General features: G+C 43.9%; 1 protein-coding gene across 3 annotated transcripts in view; it reads right to left on the bottom strand.

Moving 5' to 3' along the window:
- RERE (arginine-glutamic acid dipeptide repeats) overlaps positions 1–14825 on the bottom strand; it is a 350056-nt gene that overhangs the window by 116539 nt on the left and 218692 nt on the right. The window contains exon 1 of one of the 3 annotated variants that reach the window (XM_084875725.1): positions 12102–12295. The exons of the other annotated variants lie outside the window; for them this stretch is intronic. Coding sequence (XP_084731851.1) covers positions 12102–12127 — 26 coding nt within the window. The 5' untranslated portion in view covers positions 12128–12295. Of the gene's footprint in view, positions 1–12101; positions 12296–14825 lie in introns of those variants that run through there. 3 annotated transcript variants of the gene reach the window in all.

Raw genomic sequence — 14825 nt, 5'->3', positions numbered from 1 at the left:
ATGCCACTTTCCAATATTGGGATTTCACACTAAGAGACACAACAGTTATTACTGAGCAGGTTAGGATCCTAGGTAAGCAGACATTGACATTAGCTACCATATCCAGGAACTCCCAAATATAGAATAAATGGCAGAAATATTTTTTAGGTCCAAAATAAAAAGAAAGCAACACAACCCATTAGAGAAAACAGGCTGCATCCGACAGAAAAATGGTCAGAATATGAACTAAGGAAGAAAGACAAGAAGTAGGCTTCATGGGAACTGCCAGCATCCAGCCGCACTGAGTCCACAGCACCGTCCCCATGGGAACTGCCAGTATCCAGCCGCACTGAGTCCACAGCACCATCCCCATGGGGAACTGCCAGCATCCAGCCGCACTGAGTCTACAGCACCGTCCCCACTGTCCCTTCTGTGACAGCATCCAAACTCCCCATTCAGTCACCCCCTCCTCCCACGGCCTCACTGCCCCCTGCTTCCCGGATGTTCCTTCTGTGGCTCCCGCCGCACTGTTAGAGGATGGCAGTCCGCTCTGTGGACATTTCCTGCCTCCAGCCGCCCTGGGACTGCCAGCTTCCAGAGTACAGGAACTGAGACTTAATTCATGTTTTAAGATCTCTCCCGCTAGCCCCCCGCGGCTAACGCAGTCCCTGCCTGGCATTATTAGGCATTCAGGACAAATTACAAGTTCCTTGGCTGCATAAGTATCTCTGGACTACTAATATGTAAAACTTGACAAAAACCACCAGGAATTATTATTTAAATGTAATATCGGCAGCTTGCAGAAAACACTCAGTAATCATATGCTCAGACTTTTTGGTCTCAGAACCCTTTACACTCCTTTTCTCTTTTTAACAGTACGAAATTTTTATATTTAGAATTAACCAGCTGGACTCGGTTTAGATGATCCCAATTTTGTTGCCAACACCCAAAGCATCAGTCAAACATGACCTTTGACAGGGAAGACACTGACCTAGGACATGACTACTCACTATAAACTGCTTTTTAATGAAAAGGCTTGAGTTTCAGACCATCCTTTGTGGCGACGTTAGGGATCCACCAGGCCTGATCACCGATGACCTTGGCCATGTCAATGCCACAGAGCTCTTCACAGCCTGTCTGATCTGGAGCTTGCTGGCTTCACATCCAAATGAACACAGTGTACTGCTGTCTTCTGTCTTCGCCACGGCTGACTTGGGAAGGGAGAACTGGACGGGACGGTGGTCAAGCTTGTTTCTCCCAGGCGTGCTCTTCTGTCTGCGCTGCCATCGGAGCCTCTTTGGGCTCCGGCCTGAGGGTGCCTGCGGACCGTTCCTGTGGCTGTGGACGCCTTCAGCACTGCTTTCTTTGCCTTCAAAGCCTTTGCTCTGGGTTTCACTTTGGGTGGGACAGCCTCCTTATTCGATTAGTGCCATCTTCATAAAAAGCCCCTTTACGTTGCCCAGCCAGTGTGGCTCAGTTGGCTGAGCAATGTCTCGTGCAACAAGAGGTCATAGGTTCGATTCCCAGTCAGGTGAGCACATGATAAGTTGTGGGCCCAATCCCCAGTAGGGAGCATGCAGGAGGTAGCCAATCCATGCTTCTCTCTCTCCCCCTCCCTTTCTCTCTACTATTAATTACTGAGCATCTCAGTAAGTAGTGTGGACGAAAGAGGGCCTGTGCTGACCTGCCTCACTCAGGGGGTCCTGTGAGGGGGGCCTTGCAAAGTCACCAAAGGATGGTCTGAAACTCAAACCCTTAATTACAAAGCAGTTTGTGGTGGGTAGTATGTCCTAGGCCAGTATCTTCCCTGACAAAGATCAGCTTCCATCTTTCCTGGGCCGCTGGTCTTTTTGCATCTAAGGTGACACATCTGTGGAATGTCAAATAACTTGTAACTTCCCTTTTTCTGGACCCCTCAGGGCACAACCAATGGTGCCAGGGCGGAGACCACAAATCCCCCTCCTCCCCAAAAAAACATCATCTAGTTCATTGTTACTGTTAACTATTCTGCACCCACCACCTGTGTAAAAAATTGTGTCTATCATTTTACTTATTATCCAATCCCAGAGGCCCCCCTTTGCTTTCTCCCGCCTCTCATCCATCACCAATAGATGCATGTGACCCACTCTCTCTCCTCCTTTGAGTCATGTATGAAACAAGGTGAAAAGCTGCCATACTCCACAGCACTATCTCAATATGTTGAGATTCTGCTTCCCAGCAATTGTGGACAATTTGGTTCAAATAAACTCACGAAAACAAAATTCTTTACAGGTTTTAATTTTTTTTTTTTTAATGTTAACAGCAGTATTTTTGAGAAATTTCAAAATATTTATTGATTCATTTAAAGCAATAAGCTCATCAAATATTAACATGCATAACATTTTTTTTAATGAAAGAGAACTGTACTTACACACGAAAAGACAGAGAAAATAAAGGCATTCCTTTACATTTTTACAAATCTCTTTAATGGAAGACAGCTGCATTCTCCTATTTGTTTCACCATTGGATCTGTTGCCACAGGCCTTGGTTAAAGAATGTGAGGAAAATCTAGTCTCATACAGATATATAACTGGAAAAACAAAGAATATTTTAACACATTTTCTATAATTATGGAGATTCTTTTTGATACTACACCAAAACTCAACAAGTAATTGTTTCTTAAAGGTTTTTGCACAATATGAATCTAAAACATTATTGCTGATCTTTTGGACTATTTTTTAAATTTATTTTCAAGCTTGTGGGTTCACAGAAGCTGTCAAGCTCAAAGTGGTGGGTCCAGTTTTTCAAAATCCTAATTTTTATTCTGAAGCTTAAACCTTAGCATTGCCAAATATAATACAATCAGTTGTTTTCTTGAAACAGAAAGTGTTTTCCTCCACTTTCAATAAAGTGTCTGCCAGTTACCCAAGTCTGAACAACCAGTTTGTTTATCGGATTTTCTTTTTCATTTTTATTTTTATTGTTGAGTATTACAGACGCTTCCCCTCCCCCATTGTCCCCCTCCACCCAGTTCCCGCCCTGCCCCACCTCAGGCCTTCCCCACCCTACACTCGGAGTCCATTCTGTCAAATAAGAATGCTGTGTGTGAACAAAATGGCTCTGCAAACTTCTGAACAAACAATCCGTGTCCTTTGGTGGCAACAGAAGTCTTTTGTGTCACTTCCCATTTCTGCCCCAAGAACCTTAGACAGGCTTCAAGGGTTGGGATTTGAGAAAATTTATAATGGGGTCCACAAACCACACTTGAAGAAACATTCTGAACTTTAGAAAATATTGAAGGCTAAAATTGAAAAGGCCCCAATCCAGAAGATTCCAGAGTTATCTATCGATTAGTAGCACAATAGCTAACAACTGAGCGCTCTACAGTATTATCTACTTTTATATACTAATTCATTAGTAGTGATATTTACAGAGACCCAGATCTCATTCTTTCTTGTGTTTAAACACCAGCGCTATATACAGCATTGCTTCATTAACACAGTGGTACTAGCAAAGCCAAGGCGGATTAAGGAAGGAAAATCCAGACAAGGAAGGTGTAAATTCCAGGAAAGCCAGAGAAGGGATACTACATAGGAGACCAGAGACTCACCCCAGGACAAGCAGGACACACCGATGTACACCTTTTTCCTCACCCCGGGGGTTTTCTACAGTGTCCTAAATTCAGATATCTTACAATTATAAGATAAGCACAGGCCAAATAAAGCTAAGCAAATTCCACATATTTTCTATCTAATCTTAAGGATGACCTTGTAAGGTAGGGTTACTATTACCTGTCCAGATAAGGAAACTGAGCCTAAGAGAGGTTAAGAAATTGACACAGATTACACAGATAACACAGGATTGGAACTCAAGTTTAGTTAATGCCAAAGTCAGAACTCCCAATCCCAGTCCCATGTGGCAGAGAGTTAAGTTACGGAACCAAAATTATACAACTACTTCCAAACCAAAAGAACCAGTATGAGAAACCATATCCTCTTCTCTAATAAATAATAAAAAAAGAAGTGGTTGTTTTTTTTAAGTTTGAAAATCATGTTAGAAAAGAAAATCTATCAAAGTTAAAGGCCAATTTATGTACCATATGACAGTGTTTCCCAACCTTCTCTCATGATGAGAATCACCTGGTGGAGTTGTTAAAACACAGATTCCTGAATCCCAACTAAGAAGTGCTAAACTAGGATTTTTGGGAACATATAGGTAAAATTGTATACTTAACTAGTGCTCTAAGACAGATTTTATATACAGAGCACTAAGTTAGGTATGCAATTTTACCTATATGTTCTCAAAAATTCTAGTTTAGCACTTCTTAGTTGGGATTCAGGAATCTGTGTTTTAACAACTCCACCAGGTGATTCTCATCATGAGAGAAGGTTGGGAAACACTGCCATAAGACAATGGCAAAATTACAGAGGTGGCGAACAGATCAGTGGAGGAAGGTGTTAGGAATGGTGAAGGAGAGGGTAGGAAAATCTATGATGGACCAGACAGGTCAGCATTATGGTGGTGGTTACACAAAGCTACGCTTGTGATGAAATGGCATTATGGTGATGCCGATGTCTAAGTATGGATATTGCCCTACATCCGTGGTCGGCTTTGGCCCCTTGCGTGTGGCTCTTCCACAAAATATCACAGCCTGGGTGAGTCTATTTTGAAGCAGTAGCGTTAGAAGAAGTTTAAGTTTAAAAAATGTGGCTCTCCAAAGACATTTCAATCGTACTGTTGATATTTAGCTCTGCTGACGAATGAGTTTGCCGACCTCTGGCCTACAACACATAACGTAAATATAACGTATTAGGGAGAGGGGAGAGAAGGGTGCAGGGCAGCACAGCAACTGCCAGTGCCCCTAAAAAAATTCAAAGTTTTTAAGAAGTCAAAATAAGAGGTTATCTGAGTACATCATTACAGGCAAACTAGGGCTAAGAAAGAAAGCCAGGCATTAGAAAAGCTGACTGAATGACAAAGAGAATCCCCCCAAAATATACCATAGACTGTTGGACAGTAAGGAAAGAAAGAATGCCATAGTTAATGAGCAATGAGGTTCAGGAATTAACTCGTCACATATTTCTTTCTTCTCTGTGTTTACTAAAGGATCTCTGATACGGGTCATCCTTTCTGAGAAATTCTGAACTGTAAATCATACTTTAAAAAAATACTGTCACCATCCTCACCAGTAAAGAGAAATTTCTCTGTGCGGCTAATGCAAATAATATATGTTTTTCAAAACAACTGAGACTCAGTCCTCATTATTCTACAAATCTTCGCTTTGGAATATGAAATAATAGTCCCAGAAGCCAAATTATAAGAATAATGGTAAGTCATTGTGTGTACTCCTTGAGTATTTAAAAAAAAAAAGGGGGGGGGGAGAAATTCATTGTTTATAAAATCGGATACAAAAGAAACCAATGTAACAAAGCAGTATCCATGGCAACTACAACTTAATATTTCAGGCCTCTTCAGCTGCAGTGGATTAAATAAAATGACAAGATGTTCCCTTTGAAAAGTAACCTGTTACCATGGAAACATTTTAGTCTAAGAAGTAAACAGGGAATGGACAGAAAGGAGCAGGAAGCCTGCAACTGAATATCAAAAAGGGAGCCGCCTCTATACAAAGAGATGAGGAGGCTGCTGGCAGACCCAGGGGGCTCCTTGGGAAGAGCCTGTTAGCTGGAAAGGGAGCCTGCCTGGACAGAATCACTTCTTCATCCTAATGAGAGTAGATGGCACCGAAATACCTCTACACTAGTTGCCCGGTGCACGAAATTTGTGCGGGGGTGGGGATAGGACAGGGATGGGAGGGGAGGGGTTCCCTCAGCCCAGCCTGCACCTTCTCCAACTGGGGACCCCTTGGGGGATGTCTGACTGCTGGTTTAGGCCCCATCCCCGTGGCAGTCGGACATCCCTCTGGCAATCTGGAACCACTGGGTCCTAACTGCTCACCTGCATACCTGCCTGATGGCCCCTAACTACCTCTGCCTGCCTGTCTGATCACCCCTAACTGCTTTCCCCTGCCAGCCTGGTCGCCTCCAACTGCCCTCCTCTGCTGGCCTGATCTCACCCCCAATTGCCCTCCCATGCCGGCCTGATTGCCCCTAACTGCCTCTGCCTTGGCCCCCACCACCCTGGCTTTGTCCTGTAGGAAGTTGGACATCCAGAAGATGGCCGGTCAACCCAGTCTAATTAGCATATTACCCTTTTATTAGTATAGATAGATTATATAAGGAGGATTGCTAAATGAGGGTGGAGGGGGACCTTTTTCAGCAGGAGGAGATGCTCTTGGCAGACAAAAATATATAATCCCTAAATCTGGACTGATAGCTAGCCATATGCACCATACTGCCAAACTGGTCATTAAAAAATTGAACCGCTTTCTTACACCTTATACCAAACAGCCCTTAAAACCCCTCCTCAGCCCCCACCTTAGGTTCTGCCTTTGCAGTTCACCCAGATTAGGTTCTAATTGGTTGGTTTCTATGCTAGTCAGCATCAATAGGCAGCCATTGGCTCCTCGCAGTTCACCCAGATTTGGTTCTTATTGGTTTCTATGCTAGTCAGTCTCTGTGTGCCTATCTCCAGGCCTGATCAGCAAGGAGGGGTTGATCAACAGCCTCCCCAGGCTGCTGGCGGGCAGGATGAACTGCTGACCTCTCAGGTGGGGGGGGGAGAGCACTGCTGGTGAGACCCGGAGAAAAAGAGGTGAGACCCAGAGAAAAAGAGATAAGTAAGGGCTGATCAACAGCTGCCATGGAGGATGTGGATCAGACCCTGCTTCTCTCTGCGAGCCTTGCCAGCAGCTGTGGCAGCTGAGCGGTCAGGGCACATGGCTGGGTTGCAGGCTCGATCCCCAGTGTGAGGCGTGCAGGAGGATGTTTCTATCTATCTCTACCTCTCCCATTCTCTCTGAAATCAATAAAAAATATATATATTTTAAAATAAGGCTAATGAGGAGGAAGACTGGAATTGTATACAAGGTTTCTCAGATTTGTCCAATCTAAACACCTATTTCTGAAGGAGTCTTAAGCAAGTCTGTGATTTCTTTAAATACATAGTATTTTAAAAAGTCATGTAAATTTTATATTCTATTCCAGAACATATTCTCACTCATTTAAGATAGAAAATATTTTCCCTAAATCTGAATAAAACCACCATGTTTTGTATATCCTACCAGGACCCCCATGACTCTGGCACCCTACTGCTGGGAGGGAGTAGCTGGTAGACACGCCTGCGGCTAGATGCTCAGGCTCCGGAAGAGCACAGACTTCAGAGTCAAATTAACCTGCATTAAAATTTTAGTACCAAGGTTTTGTTAGCTCCAAGTGTGACTGTGAAGACTTAATTCAATCTCTTTGAACCTTGGTTTCCTCATCTACAAAACGAAGTTCTTAACGACTAAGTTTGCAAGATAGCGGCAGAAACAAACACTGGTCTCTGGGAGGAGGAGGGCAGCCCCCGCTGCACAGTCCTTACTTTTACCAGCTGCGGGGCCCGCAGTGAGGGCAGAAGCCAATTCCTCTATTGGGAGCTCCCGAAGCAATGCCTCTCTGTCCTTCCGCCTCACCACAGGATGATTCCATGTATTTGGTGTGATTATTTCTTTCGATGGATGCCTTGCGTGTTAGATAAAAAGCACCATGTGGATAGGAACCAAGTCTGTGTTTAGCTCCCCATTATATCCCAGAGCCCACTGGCACTCACTAATTTTAAATGAATAAATGACTCCAAATTTTTAACTAAATTATTATTTAGCCACCAATAGCAACTAAGCATTTTGTTACAAAATCCAATCAAGTCACTTGTAACAGAACACTAGCCCTCCAAGCAAAATTAATCTGACACAGGTTTGATAAGTGCCCAGCAGAAACAAAATTCAGTATTCATTCAAAAAATCCGAAAGAAACAGAGTCCACAGTTGATAGAGTTACTGTCCCAAAATTCACACACAAACGCAAAGACCAAGGCAGGAGACTCCTCACAAACCATAAGTACAACACTCTCTGACGGAAGCCCTTAGGCCATCGAATCCGGCCTCCAGCTTAACAGAGCAGCCAGCCCTGAGGAGATGAAGGTGCTCTTTTGTGGGACTGCCGTGAGGAAATTCCAGAGGATTCCAGGCCATAGAAGCAGCTATCCATAGGGGCCCCCTATAAATCATTCAGATTCCAGGCTACGAATGTAAGCATTGGCCGAGGAATAGGAAGAATTTCCATGCTGACAATAAGATGAAGTAAGCATGGCCTCTACACAATATTTAATATCATAAAAAGTGATTTAAAAAAGTTAAACAACATGTAAGGAAGAATCTGGTTTCAAAGCGCTAGAATGACTCTACTCCACTGTCTAAACGTCTGGTCTGGCCTCGGCCACTATGCAGCATGCAGTGCCCGCCCACAACCCATGACTGCATCCCATCTCAGTTCCTCTGGGTTCCACTGTGATCACTGGCTACAAACAAGGAAATGGCTGGAAGGACCACAGCCCAACACAAAGCTGCACACACATACATATCTGATGCTTTAGAAAACAAACTTATTTTTAAAACCCCACTGTTATTGAAAATAATTTACAAAGCAGCAGTATTTCAAGAGTAAGCCAATCTCCTGACCAGAAATGTTGCTGATTTTTTGCATATTGAAATTAAACTTTATAATGAACAGAAATGGAGTGTCCTCAGAAAATGAGAGGCTTCAGAACAAATAAGTCGTTCTACAGTGCACATCTAAATGTCACTTTGTTCCCACTGGGAAGCCTCTCAAAAATGCTATAAAAATATGACCATAGACTATTCTTCACTGCAACGGTGAGCCCATTGGGGGTGGGAAGGACGTCTAGCAGCACCTCTAGTGGCAACACAAGCATTAATACACACACACACACACACACACACACACACACACACACATAATTAGAGAAAATGGTAAGAAAAGAACAACAATGAATGCTGAACACACCAAATGTTGTGCAATATGGAAGTAAAGCTTCTCTACAAAGATATTCAAGAAATGTAAAGAAAACTATAAACACCCTAAGAGCATAAGAAAAAACGTAGATCAGTAAATGGTGGTTAAACATTAACTTACCATTAATTCCTAACATAATTCTTAGCGTTGTTTTCATTAAATAGGTTTTTGAGAGAACTATACCTACAATAGATTATAGAGTTGGCCTTTGAATTAATAACAATAATACACCAAGCAACTATATGTCAAACACTTTAAGATAGTTTCTAGCCAATCTTAATAACAAACTGTAAGAACTAATATTTATCTCCATATTACCCATGAGAAAACTGAGGTTCAGGGGAGGGAATTTATCCAATGTCACAGCTGGTACAATGTCATTTATTAGTGGAATGTGAACCGTAGCTCTAACTCCCTATCTAGTCTGTTCTCTTACCAGAGATGCCACTCATTTATGCAACGTATTTAGGCTGGAGGCCCATTTGTCTGGCACTCTCCTGGGAACTGAGGCTAATGAAGAGACGTGGACCATGCCCCAAAGCTTAGAATCTAGATAATCCACCAAATGGTCACAAATAAATGTATAGATCAAATAATTCTGAACTATAGAAATAATGTCTAATGACCCCAATGAATTTGAATATTGAAATTAAACTTTATAATGAACAGAAATGAGAGACTTTAGAACAAAGTCTCTCATTTCTGTTCATTATATTTTTAGCTTAAACCGAAAGTAGTAGAGTATATAACATGAAAATAAGTTAGCTTTCTTTCAAATTTGCTTTAAAGGTATGTTCAAGAATTTGTATCCTCCTCTATCAGAAACTACTCAGCACAGATGATTACCAGTTTGGGAGGAGATTTATGACCACGCTCAATAGAAACTATTCTGTTTCCTATGTCATTCTGATACTGTGGAGTACAACAGGAGGGGGGCAATGAGCTAACATGAAACTAACTAGCATGTTTTCAATGTCCAGGCAACACAGACCCTACACAACTTCACTAACCAAAAAAGTAACTTTCCATGTGCTGTTCCTGCATCTCTATCACCACCAGACAAGCAGCATACAAACCCGAAACAGAGAAGATGACTGGCCGGCAAATAACATTCCCAAAATATTTTTTTCCAAGACAGGAACATATAGAACAAACACACATCACCCAAGATATAGCTCTAGGACTTTACTGGATTTGAAACATAGACATTGGACTCTTAACAACAAAGTTCCCAGAGATCACCACAGTACTATTAAGTCCTCACCATTTAAACAGGTAGCTGCACTCAAGCTCCACAAACACACATTTGTATGATGAGGCCAGACCGGGCCAGCCATCAAGGGGAAGAACCTGACGTGATTCAGATATAAGCAGAGCTTCCTGTTCACATTTTATTTGCTAAATGTAAAATAAAATAAAAAAGTTTGAGGAGAAAGAAAGATCCTAGAACAGAAAGGTGGTTCCACAACTGTTTCCCCAAGAGGCGGTCTCCTAATTCAAGTAATGGGTTTTCTAAAATAAGCCCGAACCTTTAGTCCTGCCAGGATCCCACATGTGAATGACCAGCAAGTACTCAGCGCCCGGCTTCTCCACAGGAAGGACAACTGTAGACTCAGAGAGTAAATGTGCCTCCACGTAGAATGAACAGGACACATTCCAGAAGCACCACTCCCTGATTTGGGGAAAGTGGGTATCTGCTCCAAACTCCCAACTGCAATGTTCAAATAAACATACTCATAACAGAAAAAAGAAATAATAAATAAAATCATAATAGGAAGCCAGCTCTCACATGAATAAAAAGGGATTAAGAAACAGTAATAAATGCGCTAACCCTATATTACTCCTGTATAACCACGTGCTTAATCGCAATCCTAAACCTTCACTGCGAGGAGCCAGATTACACGTCAGCCATACTCTCAGTGTCTAGAATGCACTATTAGCTTTCCCAAACTTCCCATCAAAATCTAAGGCCCCCTCTTGTGACTTTCTCCCTGTGCCATCCTGGGAGTTTTTCAGTTGCACGTTCATCTCTAGTTGGCTTCCCTTCCTCCCCACAAATGCACAAAACTTAAGCGTCACTTCAGTTTCCCCCCAACCTTCTCAGAAGAAAGAGGAACAACTGATACAATTTAAACACCTCACTTAGCATGTAAGGGGTTAAGACTTCCACTTCAGTAAGCTCCCTATGACCACAGTGACAGCCATCTTCCTGAGCCTCATCTGCAAACAGGACACACACAAAACGGAATTTCTGCTCCCAGGAAAGACCAGTGTCCATCCCCTTCACGCTGTGAGTACAAAACCTGCCTGTCAAGGCCTCCACTTCGACAGGCATCAGCTCCTCTCCTTCTCCCCTCCTGCAGAATTCGCAGGTCGCACAACAAAATACACACACACAAGTGCAGTCCTCGGCCCAAACCAAATAAGTAAACAAAATATCTGGGACCTCACTGCTAACACACATGTCTCGGCATACAATGTTTTTTAATTGCCAAGACATTTTCCAAAAGCTCCGAAAGAAAGGAGTGCTTCCTTCTGAAGCACTGGACAGTAAAAAGTGGTGTGACATAACTTTTCATTTCTTTAAAAAATCCATTTTAAGGTATACTGTCGCAACCATAATGCGCAACTGTCCCCTGCATACGTCACCACATGTGCACTATTTCATTTTCAGACGTCACAAAGGATGACAAGAATTATAATTTGCCCCGGCAAACAGGCTCTCAATCAAAACAGGTTCCACCCACCTTCAAAGCAACCAATAGCTGCCCACCTCCCCCTGCCTACAGCTCAATCGGAGCTGCTGGGCCCAGGCGTTCCCTGCAGCCGCCTGCAGGTCGGCTCTGCAGGTGCTGAAGGCAGACCAGCTCAGCACCGGGCACCGGCAAGACGCAGGTTAAACCAGCCGCAGAGGGAGAGCCAGAGAGAGGGGAAGAGGACGGGATACAGGGACCCACAAGGTTCCCCGTCTGCTTTAATGCATCTCCGGGAAGACCCCATCCTCAGCTCTGATTTCACGCCTGGCAACGCCACCTACACGGCCAGCCGGGGCTGAATTAAAGGCTCTCAGGAGCATGCACTATGAATGATGAAATGATTCATAAACATCTTCAAAGTGAGAAACAGCAGCAAAAGCCATCACTGGCTCAGTGAGGCCGGAGATCAGCCTACCTGCAGGGGCTGAATGGACCATCCATGACTACCAGGCTCTGGTGAGTTAGCTGCCTCCCTGCACCTCTCTCCCTGCTAAAACTCTGCCTTTCCTACTCTCACAACTCAAAATGGAGGCACATGCGGTCTGAGAGACCTCACCGCGCTCTCACTGAGCGTGTGCTATGACCTAAGCCTCCGCGCAGATCGCAGAAACTTCCCCCTCACTGACAGCACTGAGCATGTGCTGTGACCCTCCCTCATCCATACACTGCCTCTCGGCGCCATCAATCTCAGCCCTGCTGTTTCCGTAAATAAAGCCCAGCCAACAGCCTCTGCAGCTCCCGCACACCAAGCTAGTGTGCAGGGAAGTGGGGCCTTCCTAAGGGGATGCGAGACAGCCAACACGGGGCTCAGCGAGCAGTGCCACCGAGAGGCTTCCGAAAAACGCCTTGCTCTGTAAGACAGCAGCAAGTTTTAGCTTTAAAAAATAATAACCAATTGTGGTTTTAAACAGCAAGATCTTCAAGAAGAATAAAATAAAAATATACACTATGAAATACTACACAAGATTAGTTAACAGAAACACTGCAGCACATTTTAAAACATTAAAAAATAAACCACCATAGCAGCAGCTACTTAGGGGAGCAACCCCACAGATTTCTTTCTGAAAACTTCAGACATTTAGGATAATCCTGGCAGAGCTCTGAGGTGCTGGGAACTGCACAGCCACTAACACAATGCGGAGGGGAGATGGTCCAGGGAGCAGAGGATCTAAACAACTTTCTCCTATGCAGAGAGCTTCAGCCCTTTAGATAAGAAGTCTAACATCTCCCCAAACAAATGAAAACATTTCCTACAGCCATACCCAGTCAGGACGGTCTAACGGAAGAATGTATTCTAATAGGAAGGACAGGGAGGCCCAAATCCAGAGGGCAAAGAACACCCTGCCACCAGCACATGGTGGCAGCCTCCTGCCTCAGAACACTGCCCAGGAAGTAGAATTCACTCAGCGTGAATCGGAAAGGACTGCTAAGGCCACGTAAGCGAGGCCACAGGATCCTAGTCATACCGAGCACCGTGAGTATTCATACTGCCCGCGGTACCAGCCAAGGCATTTTCTGTAGAACCCTTAAAAACACATTCATGCCCTCTCTCCCAACCTCCTCCTCCAACACAAGGCAAACTGGGCTGTCAGCCATGTAGGAACCTAGGTCTGGGTGTGGATGCAGGCTGAGGTTTTGCAAACTGAGAGATGATTCTTTGTATCATGACTTAATTATAATTTAAGAAAAATGAGACCATGAACGTCCTAAAATGTATAAAGGATGAGGTAAGGTGGGAAAAGCAGTGCCAATTCTGTTTCCTACAAATATAATGGAGTGTGAAGAAATTAAAACTCTGTGTCCTTAGGATTCCTGAAGTTCAGGCAGAACCCATTCCATTTCCTAGTGCTCACGTTCGTGCTCCTCAATCACCACCTTCTGACACCGAGATTAAATAAAAGCTCTCATTATGCCGAAAATGTAATTTACACAACACAAGAAATGCCAGGTACACTTGCAAAGCTTTACTTTTGACCCAGCACATGAAGCAAGTACCTATGGATTAGAATACCATTTCCCCTATCTATAATAATAAAAGCATAATATGCTAATTAGACCGAACAGCCAAACCACCTTCTGGACGACGTTCTGGACAAAGCAGGGGCTGCGAGGCCAAGGCCCTTGCACAAATTTCGTGCACTGGATCTCTAGTCTATATAATAGAAGCCTAAGCGACCGTTAGCAGAACCACCAGAACTGCCGGGCGCTACGATGCACACTGACCGCCAGGCTGGACAGCCTCTCCTGCCTCGGCGCAGTGCTAAGCAGCAGCAAGCAGAGCAGTAGGGAGTGGAGAGCAGGCGGGGGGGGGGGGGGGGGGGGGGGAAGAAGCGAGGGGACCCAGACTGTGAGAGGGTTCAGGCTAACAGGCCAATGTTAATACCATTACCGCCATTGTCAGTCAGGGAAAGATGAACTTATAAGACCTGCAGATGCCTCAGTTTAAGATTACTCTAAATACAATGGTAGCAATCCTTAAGCCTCAGAAGCAGCAGCAGCTCTTCCTGGAAGAAGAAAAGTGAAGAGGGTAGAGCTGATTGCAGATGATCGAGAACATTCTCTCCTGGGTAAGATGGAAGGTCAGTTCTGAGCCCTCAACTTGTTTTTCACCGGATTACTAAGAGAAGACTCATATTGAAAACCAAAGCACCAAGAATATAATCAGATGTTTCATGCTACAGACCAAAACCACTGATAATTTTATAAGAAAGACAGTAATGTTGGGGAAGAGAGGAAAAGGGAAGAGAAAGAGACAATACATCAGTGACCATCAATACAAAATGCTTCATTTAAAATTCTATGGGACCTAAAGAACTCTCATTAGCAAGGGGAACCACTGGGCTGGTCCGTGGGAGAGCTCATGCTTCCTAATTTAAAGATACAGGCATCTCCTCTCAAACGGCCACTACTGTTCTTTCTGGGACTCCAGTTACCATTGCTACCTTCTCCTCCTCCCTCAGTGGCCTGACTCAGAACATGCTGACTACAGAAATAAATCTGGGATGAATCTGGTACACACAGCAGAGGTGAACACTCCCTGGGTGCAGCAATGAAAAACCAAGCTCCAAAACAAAGCCACCGAAGGGCTCACAGTTTAGGCAGCACTAGATTCAAGCCTCTCTCATTTGTCATTCCTTTA

Source organism: Pipistrellus hanaki, assembly GCF_964339955.1.
Source record: "Pipistrellus hanaki genome assembly, chromosome: 2".
Lineage (NCBI taxonomy): Eukaryota > Metazoa > Chordata > Mammalia > Chiroptera > Vespertilionidae > Pipistrellus > Pipistrellus hanaki.
This window is presented reverse-complemented; position numbering and strand designations above follow the sequence as displayed.